A 16,796-nucleotide genomic window follows, 5' to 3' on the forward strand; every position below is an offset into this window, starting at 1 on the left:
TTGAAGGTGCAAAAACTCATGTCATTTCAAACTGCATCCCCCAAAGCTGAGGTTCCTCAGCTGCTCAGTGTGTGTCCACTGACTAAGAGGTCTTTTTTTCAGCTCACTCTCCTGATAAGTTCTGATTTTTCTTCTTGTTGGACAGCTTCATCGTCATCCGGAGGAAGCACTTTCTTTTTCAGTTCTTCTTATATATCTGCTCATGGTCTAGAAACAGCTAAGTTAAAAACCTTTGGCAATAGCGTATAGAGCAAACACAGAGAAATTGCAAATAGTTGGTTGACGGATAGCAGCATGCGTGGCAGTGTGATATGATAAATATATTTCAAGAAAGGGCTACACACAATGTACCTCTTGTGTATTTGTACATCACCGATTGAACACAGAGATGGCAAACAAGTCATTTACTTGCCTTAGGCTGCACATGGGCAACTGCTTGAAAATATCAGAATCCATAATGTTTAATGACATCTGAATTATTTTGGTCTTTCCAATGCATTGTTGTTAAAGCTAAAATGAAAACAAAAACTTAAATAGAGAATTTGCATTATTTTCTAAAATGATGTTTGTTGATTTTCATGTTTTACGAAAGCTGGATTGACTTCTCCATCCTCAGGTTCAGGGTTGATGGGGTTGGTTTGTACTAATTCATCTGTGCCTGCTTTTCTTCTCCTATAAGCAAAAAGAATCTGTTAATATAGAGCTGAGCCTCTGTTTTGATCAAGTACTTTTGGATTCTAACAAGAGACTATTGTAAAAAAAATATTGTATTTCATGTGACTCATTTTGCAAAAACGAATTACACTGGGCCTATTGACTTTCATGGGAACACGAGGCAGTACATCATATGGCATCATATGGTAGAAGTACCATTGAACAAATAAGTTGTAAATCAATGAACCAATCTTTGTTGTATTGGTTTCAGATCAAAATTATGGTTCAAATAATTCTTATGAAAAAAAAAGACATGCAAAGCATATTGTAGGTCAGTTCCTCCAGTGCATTAGGGTGGCTTGGAACCCAAATAAACAATTTAGGCTTGCTGAAAACCCATCTTCAGGACTAGCTTCAATAATGTTGAGTTGCCAGGCCTTCCACTGCTGGCATATATTATTTAAAATATTACTTACTTTCTTCGGTCTCTCTGCCCAGTGGTGATCAAGATAATGACTCCAATCACAACCATGCCCATGACCACCCCAAACAGTATTAGCCAGACAGTAACAGGTGGTTCATAAGGTGGTGCCAGTGTTGGAAGAATACCCTCAAACTCCAGAGTATTGTCATCCAGTTTGAAAGCCTCATTGATTCGTCCCCGAGACATTCTGCCATCAAGAGCACAATCAAACAGAGGAATGAATTAAACACAAACAAATCAAATATTTTTGGATTCCTTATAATCATCTAGGTATTCTAAACTTCCGTTGAACTCTGCTTGAAGATGCTGCTTCAGTACTGGAGTGATAAACTATTTTTCTTTCTGGCATGATACTGCAGGCATACAGCAGCAAGACATGCTAGATTTGCTCCTGCTACAAAGACAGTAACTGAATGCCTGAATTTCTGTAGTAACCAGACCTGACATATTCAGATTTGTTACTGTACACAATAGTATCCCCAATCCTAATAGCCAAACCAAAACAAGACAAGAAACCCTTTGACCCCACTGTCTACTTGCATCTTCTCTCTCTCTCTCTCCTTCCCTTTACCTCTAAGTTCCTTGGATGCCCAGCATACAACCACAGCCTTGACTTCCCCTTCTCTGTTTCCCTCTTGGATCCCCTGCAATCTGCATTTTGCCTTCTTCGCTCCATCAAAAATGCTCTCGCCAAAGTCTCCAGGGGCCTTTTCCTGGCCATGTCTAAGGTACTTTTCTGCATCTTGATCTTCCTTGATCTTTCAGTTGCTTTTGACAAAGTTTGCAAGAAACCATAACTTCTTTGGCCATATTCTCTCCTAGTTTTCCAACCTCTCTGACCACCCATCAGCACCTCCCCTTTGGTTTTTAGTTCTCCCCAGCAAGTTCCTAGGGGATTTGTCCTTTGTCCACTCTTCTTTTCTCTCTCTGTATCATCCACAACCTTATTATTCACACAGCTTAATTTATTGTCTCTGTGGTAGTATCACAAATTTACTTCTCCATCCTTGATCTCTTCTGTACAGTCTCCCAGACCTGGCTTTCTTTCTAACATATCATCCTGAAGGTCCTGCTAAAAATAGCACCTGAACTTACACTAGTTAGGTTAAAATTACATGGGTCATCTATCTTCAAGTTCAGAGCATAAGCTAGTCACCAGCTTCGGTTGGAGAAATGTACCTTCTCCATGGCACAGTACAGTGCAACTCAATGTATTCTAGGAGTTTCACAACTTTTCTGTGTCGCCTTATATTGGCTGCTTTGAAAACAACATCATATTAGACCGGCTATTTATCTTTTTTCATATGACAATTTCTCTCATCCTAATTTTCCCTTATTTTAGTTTTGAGTCACACTTTCTTATAACACCTCCCTCAGTCATTTGAGTATTTATATGGCTCCAACCCTCTTTCATGTTATTTCCTCTAAGAGCAAAATTTCACCTGATGGCTGTTTCCACCTCAGATTTGGGAACGATGTCAGAGGTATTATCAGGCATAATGACAGTAAAATAGAAGGAGATTCTTTGTGTTTCAGCCTCTATGTGGATATCTGTGCTCCTGGTGGGAAATATATTTTAAAAAAAGTTTCAGGATTAAAGAGATACCCCCAAATAAAAATCACATGAATGAAAATCTTGCATCCACGATACCTACAAACAACACCTAGCAGCACAACTTAAGGGTCCATTGCTTGAAAGAGGTATTTTTGTCAACACTTGAGCTTTCAGTTTTGTGTTACTAGATACAGATGCATTGCCCCAGGATTGAGGCACCCAGTGGCATAATCCCTTAAAGCAGCAGTTCTCAACCAGGGGTCCGAGGCCCCCTGGGGGGCCACGAGCAGCTTTCAGGGGATCCACCAACAAGGCCGGCATTAGACTCACTGGGGCTCAGGGCAAAAAACCAAAGTCCAGCCCTGCTGCCCAAGCCCAAGCAGTGCAACCACTAGGCAAACTAGGCGGTCGCCTAGGGTGCCAAGTGGTTGGGGACGCCCAGGGCCGAGACAGGGCCTGCCAGACCTATTAGCACAACACTGAAACTGTTAAAGAGCCATTCAAAGGGTAATGAAGCCATTTAACAGGCATTTGCCAACCAGATCGTATAAATCTTTCGCCTTTTACTCAGAACATGTTACTCTACAGGACCTTAGTTTAAAATTTGCTTTAAAAATATTTCATTAGTGAGTTGGTGAAGATTATAAAAATCACATCTCTAAAAAATCCTTGCTTAGATTTTTAGATGCACAATCATCTTTAGCCTTAAATGCTTGGATATTCAGACATATGGGTTTTAAAATAAATTCTTCAAAAGACCACCCTTACCTAAAATACACATTTTAATTATCATAGTAAAAAAACATACTTCCAAAGTCTTCCTGTCCTTTCTGTCCATCCATTTCTCCCTTCATGCCCCCCGACCCTCCTTGAAGAGAGCCCTTAAAGGGACAACAGCCTTTTGCTACCAGATAGCTGGACAAAGACTTTCTCTTTCTTTACTTCTGACTATCTGATGAACTAGTTTTAAGAGAACGCTCCAGCAAAATCAGTACCTTAGTAAGATATACAATCATTTGTTATGCCTAAAATCTTTGGAAACATATTTTTTAAAGTTGGTGGAATTTCATAAACATGTGTATTGTTATGGAGATCACACACAATAAATTAGTGTTCCCTTTTTCTAAAAGCAATGAACATTGTTATGATCACACTAAACCACGGTGACTGATTCATTTAAAATAATGTCTGTTTCAGTGAGTTAAATATGTAGTTATCTGGATTAAGAAAATGTAAAACAGAGAAGAGCTGCATCATGTATTCCATAATATTTAATGTTGTATTCAGCAAGACAGCTGACTCGCCCTTACTACAAAGTTTTTGCAGATAAATGCCTGACAAACTTCAGGGCATATCAAAAACCTGTGGCCGACATTTTTTATTCTCAAGTTGTGAGCTTTTAATTAGGTACCTTCTGCACGCCCATTCTGCGTGAGGGAGAGGGTACAGGGGTCTCTGCGGGAAACTGTGATTCTCTGCCACTGTGAGGCGGGCTGGGCGCCTTGTTATTCTTTCTGCCTTGTCCTTCTGCCCCCAACCCCCCGGGGCTGCAAGCTCAGGCTGCTGTGGGGCATAGGGGAACCAGTTTAATAATACTGCATAGGGCCCCATAAATCCTAAAGAAGGCCCTGGAGGTGCCAAAAAGCGGTGTCCTGGCTCGGCAGGGAGAAGCCACCTTCCAGAGGAACCAAAGAGCTAGAGCGTTGGCCTGTGGGGGCGGCGAGCCCCAGCCATGGAGGAGCTGGCATGGCGCAGGAGGGCAGCAGCCCTGCAAAGGCAGCGGTGCCACTAGTGGGGAACAGCCACACCCCCCCGCCCCTCCTGCCCAGGCTATGGACTGGCACCCCCCTAACCCCCCCGGGGCTCCTGCAGGCTGCAGCAGATGCATGTGGGCGCCGGCCCCCAAGCGCCCCCCAGCTCCCCACTCGGGCTCTGCGGCTCCCGGGCATGTGAGCCGCTGCCGGGGCGCGGGGCCCGGAGCCTGCTCTGGGAGGGGCAGCGGTGGCGGTGGCTCACACTGCCGGGAGTCGCAGAGTCCAAGCATGGCGAGGGGGGAGCCGGCGGGGTGCACAGGGGCCTCTGCCCACATGCATCTGCTGCAGGAGCCCCCAGGAGGGGGGGCGCTAGGCCGCAGCCTGGGCAGGAGGGGCGGGGGCCTGGCTGCTCCCTGCTAGCGGCACTGTTGCCTTTGCCGGGCTGCTGCCCCCCTGCGCCACGCCAGCTCCTCCATGGCTGGGGCTCACCGCCACCGCAAGTGGCTCGCTCTGGCTTTCCAGTGCCTCCAGAAGGCGGCTCCTCCCTGCCGAGCTGCTGCAGCCCGCCAAGCCCGGCAAAGCCGGTGAGTGGACTCGGGGCAGGGGCTGCCAGGGTGGGGCAGGGAGGGCTCACAGGGGGGCTGTGCACCCTCCAGGGGAGTTCAGGGGGTGGGGAGGGGGGAACCTGGTCTAGGGAGCGGCCTGGGGTCTATAAAGGCTCATTGGGATTTGCCCCTCAATGAACTGATGTTACGGGGGGAGGAGGAGGGTTCAGTGCAAGGTGGAAGTTTTGCCTAGGGTGCAAAATATCCTTGCACCGGCCCTGCCTGAAGGTGAAGCCTGAGCAGCTTAGCTTTGCGGGACACCCTGTGGTTTGTGGCCCCAGGCAATTGCCTTGTTTGCTATCCCCTAATGTCGGCCCTGGCTTTTATATGCAGAAAAACAGCCTGTTGTGGCACAGGTGGGCCGTTGAGTGTTTATAGCATGTTGGGGGGGCCTCAGAAAGAAAAAGGTTGAGAACCCCTGCCTTAAAGCACCTGGCCAAGCACAGAACAGAAGGGTTGCCCAGCTCAGCTTCTTGCACTTTGAACTAGAGAATAAAAACTAGCATTTGGTTGCACCTAGGCCCTGCTGAGAATTTAGCTTAGACATAACGGTGATTGAGGTGCTATAAATGTGATCAAATATATTAGGCAGATAGCCTCAGAAAATCATCCAAAGAGGCCTATCTAAAAATCATTCAAAGAGACTTAGCAAGAATAATACTTTTTTTGTAAAAATATCTATTTCTGTTCATAGCCTATGTTAGTAAATGACTGTCTATTTTTAAATGAAATTAGATTAGGGTAGCATTTATTTATTGTGGGAGACGTTTCAACTCATTCAGATCAATTGACTCACATTTTGTGGGTCCAAAATCCCTTGGCTATTCAGCATCATGTATCTGATATGAATATTGTTGCCTAGTATTTTATATAATTTCAGTTTTTAGTTTTAATGGAATGTCTCTCCTCTAGGGAAGGTATCTCTATTGCTCTGTTCTTTGGCTATCATAGCCATATTCCCAGGTTAGCATTTGGGCAGCTGTTCTCATGATAAAATCTCACCATTAGTAAGTGGTAAACTACAGTGTTCTACCGCATCCAAAAATAAAATATCATCTAACTGTTGCACGGGTGATGTTTTACTTTCTGTCAAAAGTTCTGAAGATTAAACAGCATGAGGCAAAGCAAGTGGCTCCCCTGTTATGACCAGCCAATGCCCTCATGTCCTTTAGTATGAAACCACCAGACCTCCTCCAGCTACATTACACAGAAATCACAATCAATTCCACCAATACATATCCCTGCTGAACCAAAAGCAGTACTGTATGCTCACCGCATGCATAGTCAAACAAAATAACTCACTGGAATGGGACAGTCTGGTTCTTGACCTCTGAGAAATACTTCCTCATGGCATAGGCAATTGATGACTGGAACAAATATAATTCATTTTCATCCCATTTGTACTACAATATAAAAAACAGACCTTCAATAGAGATTATAATTATGCTGAAAATTACAGCGCATTAAGCAATTACTTTGAAAATACTGCTTCAGTTGTAGTAATTATAATTACAGCTAGACAAATTTTTTTTGCCAGAAAATGCAGCTTCAGATTGATCAAAACATTTTGTAACTTGGTGCTGAATCTGCCGAATTGTTTTAGTTGAAAACCAAACATACCCCTGCCAAAAAAAAACCACAAAAAAATTCTTTCATTTTAATATTTCAGAACAACTTTTCTTTTCAAAATGTGTTGACTTGGATCACGCCCCAGTCATGGCTCAGGGCTCCATTGAGCTAGGAGCGGTACAGAAGGTAACAAAGAAGACATTCCCTACCCCATAGAGCTCATAGACATTCTACTAGGCAGCACATGAGAGGTGGACAAACATTGCGGGAGAATGAGGTAACAAAACGAGCAGAACAATGGAAGTCTTGGCTCACCACTTACTTATGTACAAAGGTACTTTACATGCCCAAAGTGACTTACAAATATCTGATTAATCTTAATAACTCCCTTTGAGATAGATAAGTGATTGATTCCCCATTTTACAAATGGGGAAAATGATACCTATGGAGTGTCGTGAAGAAGCTCCCAGAGGGTACATCTACACTGCAACAAAAGCCCTGTGGTATGGCCGCAGCTGAGCTAGGTCAGCTGACTCGAGCTCGCAGGGCTCAAAGTGTGGGGCTATGAAACTGCAATGAAGATGTTCAGACTTGGGTTGGAGCCAGGGCCTTGAGACCTTGGGACAGGGGAGTGTATCAGACGCGAGACTCCAGCCCAACCCTGAATGTTTACATGGCAACTTTTAGCCCGGCAGCCTGAGCCCTGCAAGTCTGATTCAGCTGACCCAGGTCTGAAAGGGGGTGCCACAGGTTTTTTATCTCAATATAAACATACCCTGAGTGAGTCAATTGCTGAGCCAAGCCCAGAATGCAGGGGGTTCTGGATTCCAGTCCTATATCTAGTCCACAGCTGATGCTGTTCCTCTGAACCTGACCATCTTTTAATGTGTTGTCATCTATCTGAAGTTCTGTCATTTTAGGTTATTTATCACCTAAGGCTATTTTGTGTCCCGACTGAATCCCACAAATAGCACGAGGAACGTCTGTCCCATTTCAACACAAGGGTTCATAATAGCTGAAAAGATTATTTTTTTTGCTTAAAATAATGAGAGGCCAAATCCTAGCTCTTGTGGATTCTTTACCCAGGAGTAATGCCACTAGAGTTATTGGGACTTTTGTCTGGGAAAGGACTTTCTGATTTAGACACTGGTTTCTATTCTATAATTTTATACATAAACAAGTCATTTAGTAGGAGACTGAGGTTTTTTTGTCTTTGTATTTTTCTTGTTAAGAATTCTTTGTAGCGATGTTTCTGCATAAGGTATGTATTGATTTTTGTGCCCCAAACCAGACAAGTATTTCAAAAACGGCAGAGCGTATGTCATATTTCATAGCAAACTACACGATAAGTCAGATAATTAACTCCAGTGGAACACAGAAACAGAGAGTGGTGCATCAAGTTAAATATCTCACCTCTGGCAGGTGCCCCTCCCTGTGCAGGTGGAAAAACCCAGCAATAACTGAGAATGTATCCTACGCAGTTGTGCAATGGTGTACGTGGAAGGAAAGTTCATTTTTGACCTGTAGCAATCAGTTTATAACTTGAAGCCAGAGCTTTGATTACACTTATATCTTGGCATGCATGCCCATAAATGTTATTATTGGTAATATTATCCAGCCCTGATATGAGGCTCATGGCCATGGTATAAAACTCTAGATACCCCTTATATAATAGCAATTTAAAAAATACAGCTACATTTTTTAACTCTCTGATCTCCTGCTGCAGTGAATTTCATAAAAGGAGGACACATTGGGCCATATCTTCAGCTGGTATATGTCAGCCTAGCTCCATGGAAGTGAATGGTGGATTCAGCTAGAACAGAAGGAAATGCTGCTTCTAAACTCAGACACCGTCAGTAGACCAATTCCTCAGCAAGTATAGTGTAGCACGGCTCCACTGACTTGAATCTACATTACTTCCAGGAACAGGCTCAGTGCTCAGCAGCCAGAGGGACAATGTTCTGATCCAAAGTCCGTTGAAGCCAATGAAGTCTTTGCACTGACTTCAGTGAGCTACAGATCAGGCCCTACGGGACAATAAAGGTGGCTTAAAGCCACTATTGCCCACAAACACCTCCTTCTGAGGTGTGCTGAGCATGCAAAGATAGTACCCCAGGATTTGGCCCTTAGTATTAATGAAAGAGATAGCTCCTGTATGGGCTATCTCTGCTCTGGTATATTGTACATTCATTATTTAGCTGATACTACACACATTGGTGCCTTTACTTAAGCATTCATAGGAGTTAGCATTGTTTTCTCCTGTAGCTACCACCACAGTCCATCACAGCGGTGGCTCCAGGGACCAGCGCTCCAAGCGCATGCCTGAGGCAGCAAGCCGTGGGGGGCACCCTGCTGGTCCCATGGATTCAGCGGAAATTCAGTGGTGGGTACACCGAAGCCGCGGGACTGGCAGAGCTCCTGCAGGCAAGCCGCCGAATCTGCAGGACCAGGGACCTCCTGCAGGCGTGCCGCCGAAGGCAGCCTGCCCGCCACACTTGGGGCAGCAAAAAAGCTAGAGCTAGTCCATCATGCCACTGAGTTTGCTTTTTTCTAATTTTCCTTTCATCCTTTGCCCCTTTATACTCTACAATATCTATTTCCACCCCCTAAAAGAACCCAGTGTATTAACAGAGTTTGATTCCACAACCACCGCTTTTCATATCTGGCAATAGAGCTGGTTGGAAAATTTTTGTTGAAATGGTTTTCCATTGCAAAATGCTGTTTCAACTAAACTGATTTCTTTTCATGAAATTGTATCAATTTCAACATTTCATTTAGAAATTAAAAAAAAATTGAAAATGGCAAAATGTCCTGTTTTGACATTTTCAGAACAAAAAGGTTTAATTTGTAATTCAAAATGACCTTGTTTTGAAATTTACTTTATTTATATAAAAATTTAAAAAATAAAAAAGGGCCAGAATCAAAACCACCACATTTCAGATTTATCCAAACAAAACATTTTGATTGACTGAAAATAAATTATTTTTCAAATTTTGTTTTGCAAAAAATGTCAAAATTTTGGTTTTCAGGATGAATGTTTAGGAAATCTTAAAAATTTTCACAGTATGGAAAAATCTGTTTCCTGATGAGTTCTATTTAGCAGTTCCTTTAGCTTTTTAATTATCTATCTTGTTTCTATAAAATCTATTTTATGATGTTTTCATTCAGAAAAGTATTCAAACAAAGATCTCATGTGCTATGTAAGAGAAAATGTAAGTTTGGTCTCTAATTTTAGAAGAAATTTCCATTTTAAAATACATTTAGTTGTCTACAAGCTGCTGACCTACCAGTTTGTGTTTCAGCTTTTTATGGTGTGATCGCACAGAAGATGCTGACAGAGTGGTTCTGGTTAACATTTAAAAAGGAGTCAATTTTTAAAAAAGAGACAGATCCTCATATTAAATGGTTTATGAAATATTTTGTCTGCAGTTGGCAGAAATTAATTGAGTTCAAAAGGACTGGTCCTGGCAGTCTTTTAAATATATTTTTTTCTCTCTCAGACACTCTAGTAAAGTAACGTCACAGCTAGAGCAAAGCTGCAAGTGTCTCTACCTCATCAATGTCGCCTGAGACATCAGTACATTCTAAACAGATGCTTAGGTGCAATAGATTTAAGTTATATGTGCTGTTCCAAACAAGCTGCTTCTTTAACATAAGCTGTAGTAAACAGACAATGAAGTTCATTCTCAATTTATAAAAGCAGCAGAGTCCTGTGGCACCTTATAGACTAACAGACGTATTGGAGCAGGAGCTTTCGTGGGTGCATCCGACGAAGTGAGTATTCACTCACGAAAGCTCATGCTCCAATACGTCTGTTAGTCTATAAGGTGCCACAGGACTCTTTGCTGCTTTTACAGATCCAGACTAACATGGCTACCCCTCTGATACTTGATTCTCAATTTACTTTTTTCACAAAATCCACTGTGCCTCAGTTAACTTTGTAGTATTTCCGTAACTGAAAGGGAATGCCTCAATCTTTCCTGGACTTGTAACAGCACCAGTGTGTCAGGTGTAATACAATATAGCTGCTGCCATATTTAGAAAGGATTCAGAAGTCAGGCTTGTCAGGCGAGAAGAAGCAGAGCTTTTACACTGCACAACAGCTGGCTAAGGCTGTTCAGGCTCCTAGAACCCTATTGAACCAGACCCTCGGCTAGTGTAAGTCAGAGTAGCTCCACTGACTTCAGCTGAGCTACACTAAATTACCCTGGCTGTGGGATTGGACCATGGAGCACACAAGGGAGATGGCTAGAGGCTTAACCCAGGCGTTAGCATGGGGCCTGAAGCTGTGCTCAGTGACATAAAGCAGTGATGTCACTGACTTTGATGGGCACAGGATTAGGCCCATAGTCACTCTCAGGCTCACATTACACTATTTCCATTGCACAGTCAATCCCAGACTTGATACAGGACGCCTTCTCTGACAGCTGTGACCATGAGATGCTCTAATACAGGCAGTTTGCTGTGTACTTAGCCCCACTTCTAAGCACCTGTAAGATACTGTGAAGTTGTTCCTTCATTCAGAAAAAATATACATTACTTCATGTTTGAATCAGAGGGGCCCCTCCCCCAACAGGGGGAGGGGCATCTCAGTGGTTTGAGCATTGGCCTGCTAAACCCACGGCTGTGAGTTCAATCCTTAAGAGGGCCATTTAGGGATCTGGGCAAAAATCTGTCAGGGAAAGTACTTAGCCCTGCTGTGAAGGCAGGGGACTGGACTCAATGGCCTTTCAAGGTCCCTTCTAGCTCTATAAGATACATATACACCACTACCTCAATATAACACCACCTGATATAACACAGTAAAGCAGTGCTCTGGGGGGCTGCACACTCCAATGGATCAAAGCAAGTTCAATACAACACAGTAAGATTTTTTGGCTCCCAAGGACAGCATTATATCAAGGTAGAGGTGTATCTCCATATTAGCCTAATGTTCTTGATTGCTGCAAATTAGTACTTATTAGGCCAAATTCACTTGCACACTCTCTAGCTATTTTGTGCTGCTCTGGTGATGCAAAACAGTGGTAAACCCAGCATAGCCAACCAGTTAAACGGGAATTTGGGTTGCTTTGCAATGTCTGGGCAGTACAAAGCAGCTGAATTGTATTGCTGAATGTGTCCCATTGTGAGCTGCGGCAAGTCCTATGTAGGAATCTTCCCAACATGCCTACACACTAGTTAGCACATGTTACCAAGATCCCTTGCTGAACTACAAGGTTGCAGAATCATTTTACTTGTGTAGAAGGAGTGTCAGCACAGAAATGTATTTAGTGGACAATGTTTATGTGCTTGTTTTATAGCTTGGGACCATATCTTACAGTCATTCAAATTAAGTACTGTAAATGATTGTTTTACAGCCACTCAGTTGCACAACACAAGAACATGATGACAAAAACCAGGAATAAAATGGTGTTAAGTTAACCATTAACTATAATGGCTAATAAAAGTGTTGCAATATGGGAGCCTTTTTGTGATGTTTCTGAATGACATCTAATTCAACTCAGGGGGACAGGAAGCAAAAAAAAAGTTTCCTGGGGCCTGCATGCAAGAGAGTGACAGAACTGAAAGAGTGTGGGTTTGTGTGAGAAATAAAAACACATTTGTGTAACCTCCCTAGACCAATAGGTTCCTGAATTTCATCTGAATTTCAAATTTGAGTGTTTGGATACATAAGGAATAAGCACCTGCCTGATGACCCAATTTTACTTGGAAAAATGCTTATGCTTTGACAGCAATGACAACCTTTCACAGGAAGGAAGGGTTTGTGCACTGTTCCACTGAGAGTAACATGAAGAAGGAAATCTAGAATAAGGAGCAAATCTGCAGCCAAATGCCCAGCCTTGGCAGATTGGCTGAGTTAGCAGTGAGCCAGTCCTCCAGCACGATGTTAAGGGAAGTACCATCTTTTGCTTACTAGCTACTGCACTCCAGAAACATAACAGTCAGGACATTTGGGCATCTGAGCTGGAGCATAGACAGGGAGGAGGGTGTGAGGAGGTTTGCAAGGTTTATCGGGGCCTGAAAAAAAGACATAAAAAATGCAAACAAATTGCTAGAAAGAGCAGTCATATTGTTTGTAATAGAAAGCATCCAATCCTCCTGTATAGAATTCAGCTAGATAGTTCCATGTTGAGCTATGATTTGTTAAACAAAACATGAAATAGCAACAGAATGATTACACTGATCTGGATTTACTCACTGCATTGTTCCCAAGTGCTGATTTCAGACTGATCCTCACTTTGATTGCATTGCTAGAATCTGATTTAAAAAGAAAAGAAGCATTGCGTCAGAACTGCAAAGTCTTTTCCATAAAGCTACTATGTAGCAAGTGAGACGACCAGGGCCGGTGCAACCCATTAGGTGACTAGGCGGTCGCCTAGGGCACTAGCATTTGGGGGGCGATATTTCGGGTCCTTCGGCGGCAACTGCGGCGTCTGGATCTTCAGCTGCCCCGGTCGCCGCCGGCATTTAGGCAGAGGGACCTGGGGCAGGGGGGCGCGGGGAGGGCCGCCTGCAGCAAGTAAGGGGAGGCGCGGCACGCAGGGGAACCGCTCCCCGCCCCAGCTCACCTCTGCTCTGCCTCCTCCCCTGAGCACGCCGCCCCACTCTGCTTCTCTCCCTCCCAGGCTTGCAGCACCAAACAGCTGATTGGCGCTGCAAAGCTGGGAGGCGGGAGAAGTGGAGCGGCGACGGCGTGCTCAGGGAGGAGGTGGAGCAGAGGTGAGCTGGGGGGGAGCTGCCGCACGGCTCCCTGGGCTGGAGGGAGCTGCCGTGGGGTGGGGGTGCCTCAGGGCGGAGCGGGGGAGCTGCCACGAAGTGGGGGCACCTCAGGGCGGCAGGGGGTGCGGAGAGCTACCACAGGGCTCGGGGTGGGGGCACAAGGTGGAAGTTTCACCTAGGGTGCGAAACATCCTTGCACCCGCCCTGGAGATGATGAGGTGATTTTGTTTTACTGATAGTTTTTACCCTCCTTAGGCTAATAAGAGTATCAGACACAACACTGTTCTCAGCCACTAGGATATGCTGCATTCTCCCATCCTGACTGGCTACAGGTGTGTGTCTCACGTGTGCTTCAGCATTTGATGTAGTGATGCGGGGCTGAATAAAGCATTTTACTCCTCCTCCCACTTCTTGGGCACCCTTTTTGATATGGCCAGCAATGGAGAGCCAGAGAGAGATGACATTTAACATTTCAAACTGGTTTGCCCACCCTGAGCCTGATCTAGGGTGACCAGACAGCAAGTGTGAAAAATCGGGACATGGGGTGGGGGGTAATAGGTGCCTGTATAAGACAATGTCCCAAATATCGGGACTGTCCCTATAAAATCGGGACATCTGGTCACACTAGCCTGATTGCTGTTCCAGCTCTCATGACCGAAAGTCTAGATGAGTTCTCACCAGCCCGGCAGATGTGAAGAATGCTCAGTAGTCTCAAGCAAGGGTTATAACTGAAGAGCTGATACTGATCAGTACCTACAAACCCAAACCACTATTCTCCCTTCATTCTGTTTATCCATCCTGAGTTTTTGGCACTGCCGGTGTAAAAAAGCTTTTTAAAGTGCCCTTTGTCAATAATTCATTATCAGGGTCAAGTGCTCAGTTTCTGGGAATCAGGTAAAGCTGTGACAGGTGGTTGATGGCCACCGTGATCCCTGAGTATGCTGACTCTCCAGCTTTGGGAGTGATGAAGTCAATGCACTTTTGCATGAGCAACTCTTACTGCTGGGTCCCAGGGCAGTAGAATATGCCTGTTGCCTCTCCCAGCTGCCAGATTCAACAACTGCGGAAAGAGAAAGGGGGCATAGGTTGAGGAGCAGTTGTATTGTCAAGCACTCTGAATTGCATATAAAACCATTACGCACATGGAGTCCAGAATGTGTTCCAACCAACAGATCTGCCACTATTGTTCTTTATCAGCCACTGGTGCAAGGGTTCAAAGTAGTGGAGCAAGGGTGTCGCATTCATCTTCTTTTCTCCTGTTATACTTTCTAGTGCCTGGGTCCAGGGCTGTGATCTCCCTAAGACAAGCATGTCCCTGGGTATGGAAGGATCAAAAATTATTGCTAGGTTCCATCTGTGCACAGATTATATGTACACATGCATATTAATACAAATAAATTCCCTTCTCATTGATAGGAGACTAAACCCCTATGAGTCAGATCCTCAGATGGTATAAGTCTGCATAACTCCAGTGGAATTACATGAGGAAACAGACTTTAATGTAGAGCCAAGTTTATCCCTAGTGTAACCCCATTGGCTTCAGTAACTTAAGTGGCTTTACAGCCAGGATGAATTTGGCCCTGTTATGTTCAATCTCCTTTTATATAACAAATTGTGTGCTTTGTTACCGCAGTTTGTGACCAGCTGCCGTGGAATTGGTAATGTCACATGTGTAAAGAGGACCTGTATGGCTAGCAGCCTTGCAAAGTGCCTCCTGGAACTGGAACTGATAAATGGTCCTTGTGTAATATCTAAAAGAAAAGAAAAAAAGAACAAAAGCCATACTTTGTGTTACCCAGCTCACACTGGAGCAGCAAATAGCCTTGCCCTTTGGAATGGGCCGCAATTTAGATCACCCCTCCTGCTAGTGACACTGGGCACTTTGGAGAGAAAGACAAAACACTAATGACGGGCTGGGCCTAACATCCTGATAATGTTCAAATGCCAAAATCAAACACAGCATAAAAGCCGAGATGTGCTCTCTGTTACAATGGGCCCTAGCTGGAGTAAGTGGGGTTGCAGAGACTCTGATTCTCCACTCCAGCTGAGCACAGCTGGGATTGATTGGATGGAGGACCCCCAGGGAGCCAGCTGCAGCTCTCTGAGTCAGGGCTGTACATTAGGGGCATCCCTAATGTATGTCACTGGCTCTAGCTACTGATCCTTCAGGGGCCTGTTCCTCTGGTTCTTTAGGAACCTGACTCCAGTGAAGGACTTCCAAGGTGCTCCCTCCTTCCCCTTATGGGGAGGGTCGGAGAGGCAGCTGGCATAGGAAACAACAGAGCCATCTCCACCAACATTACACTGCTGTGCAGAAAGTTTCTCTGCACAGCAAGGAATTGCTACTGGGCATCTCCAGTCACATTGCAGCGTGTGAGAATCCGGCCCTACAAATGTAACTAGTCTGCGGGCCTGATCCAAAGCCCATTGAAGTCAGTGGAAAGATTCCCATTGACTTCAGGAGGCCTTAAGGCCAGGGCCTAACCAAAAGAAGAATTTGGCCTTAACATTCTAATGAAGTATTTAGCACACAGTTGCTTGTCATCTAGGAGTTAAGTGATGATGATAAGGATACCTTATGAAAGAGTAATCATTGGCCACATGGAACAGAGCAGCAGGGTCACAGTACGTTTCATCATGAGGCAGTGGTTCAACCACACCCACTATTGCTCGCCTGTGGATAGGGGGAGAGAAAAATAGAGGCATTTCCATTACTAGTTCTTGAGAAAAAAATATACTGACCTTTCCACATAACAGCTGCTGTTTGTAGCAGTCATCACTGTTGGCATCTCCCTTACCTTCCAAATACAGACATAACAAAGCTAAATAAACTAGGCTCCTAAACTGCTATTGATCGTGCATGGAACTACTGTGCATGGGACTATTGGACCTAAACATTTAACCTTGACTGGAAACTCAAATGTAAGAAGTGAGTGAAAATGTCACAATAATCTATGACTTTTTGCCAGTTTGAAAATTAACCATGGTAAACAGTTTTTTTATGATAAATGTTATGAAAAAAATGCAAGAAAACCAGGCAGAGCAACTAGACTAGTCCAAACAAAAAGAGGTGACTGATATCACTCAAGGACTATTGAAATGATGCTTTGTAAAAACAGAAGAGGTGTTGTCTGAAATTAATGAGCTAAAATTGATGTGGTGGATATTTGGCCTAATTGGTGGACAAAATAAAAGGGGATGAACTATGCTGCTCACTTTTCTCCTTGGGGGGTTTCTTAAAAAAAGACTTTGAAAAAAAATTCACCTCCTTTTCCACCTTGTATCCCAGTCTGCTCTCATCTTCTCTGACCCCATGATAGAAGGAGCTGACCAGACTTTCTTCCTGAGAGGAAGGCCACTAGGCTTTGCAAATGTTCAAAGAACTTTGTTTTTCACTTGTGAGTCCTGGAAATCATATCATGACATCCAGGCCTCAGCACATCAGTGTGGATACT

At 44.1% G+C, this 16,796-nt stretch overlaps 1 protein-coding gene across 1 annotated transcript in view; it reads right to left on the reverse strand.

Annotated features, from left to right (window-relative positions):
• Positions 1 to 554: 554 nt before the first annotated feature.
• Positions 555 to 16,796, reverse strand: part of ACE2 (angiotensin converting enzyme 2) — a 39,693-nt gene continuing 23,451 nt past the window's right edge. The window contains exons 11-18 of the mRNA XM_039496600.1: positions 15,917 to 16,015; positions 14,970 to 15,092; positions 14,484 to 14,656; positions 12,821 to 12,879; positions 6,355 to 6,455; positions 2,581 to 2,697; positions 1,131 to 1,325; positions 555 to 672 (exon numbers count right to left, since the gene is read on the reverse strand). Of these exons, the coding sequence (XP_039352534.1) occupies positions 555 to 672; positions 1,131 to 1,325; positions 2,581 to 2,697; positions 6,355 to 6,455; positions 12,821 to 12,879; positions 14,484 to 14,656; positions 14,970 to 15,092; positions 15,917 to 16,015 (985 nt within the window). The remainder of the gene's footprint in view (positions 673 to 1,130; positions 1,326 to 2,580; positions 2,698 to 6,354; positions 6,456 to 12,820; positions 12,880 to 14,483; positions 14,657 to 14,969; positions 15,093 to 15,916; positions 16,016 to 16,796) is intronic.

The sequence above is a fragment of the Mauremys reevesii genome, linkage group 1 (genome assembly GCF_016161935.1).
Source record: "Mauremys reevesii isolate NIE-2019 linkage group 1, ASM1616193v1, whole genome shotgun sequence".
Lineage (NCBI taxonomy): Eukaryota > Metazoa > Chordata > Testudines > Geoemydidae > Mauremys > Mauremys reevesii.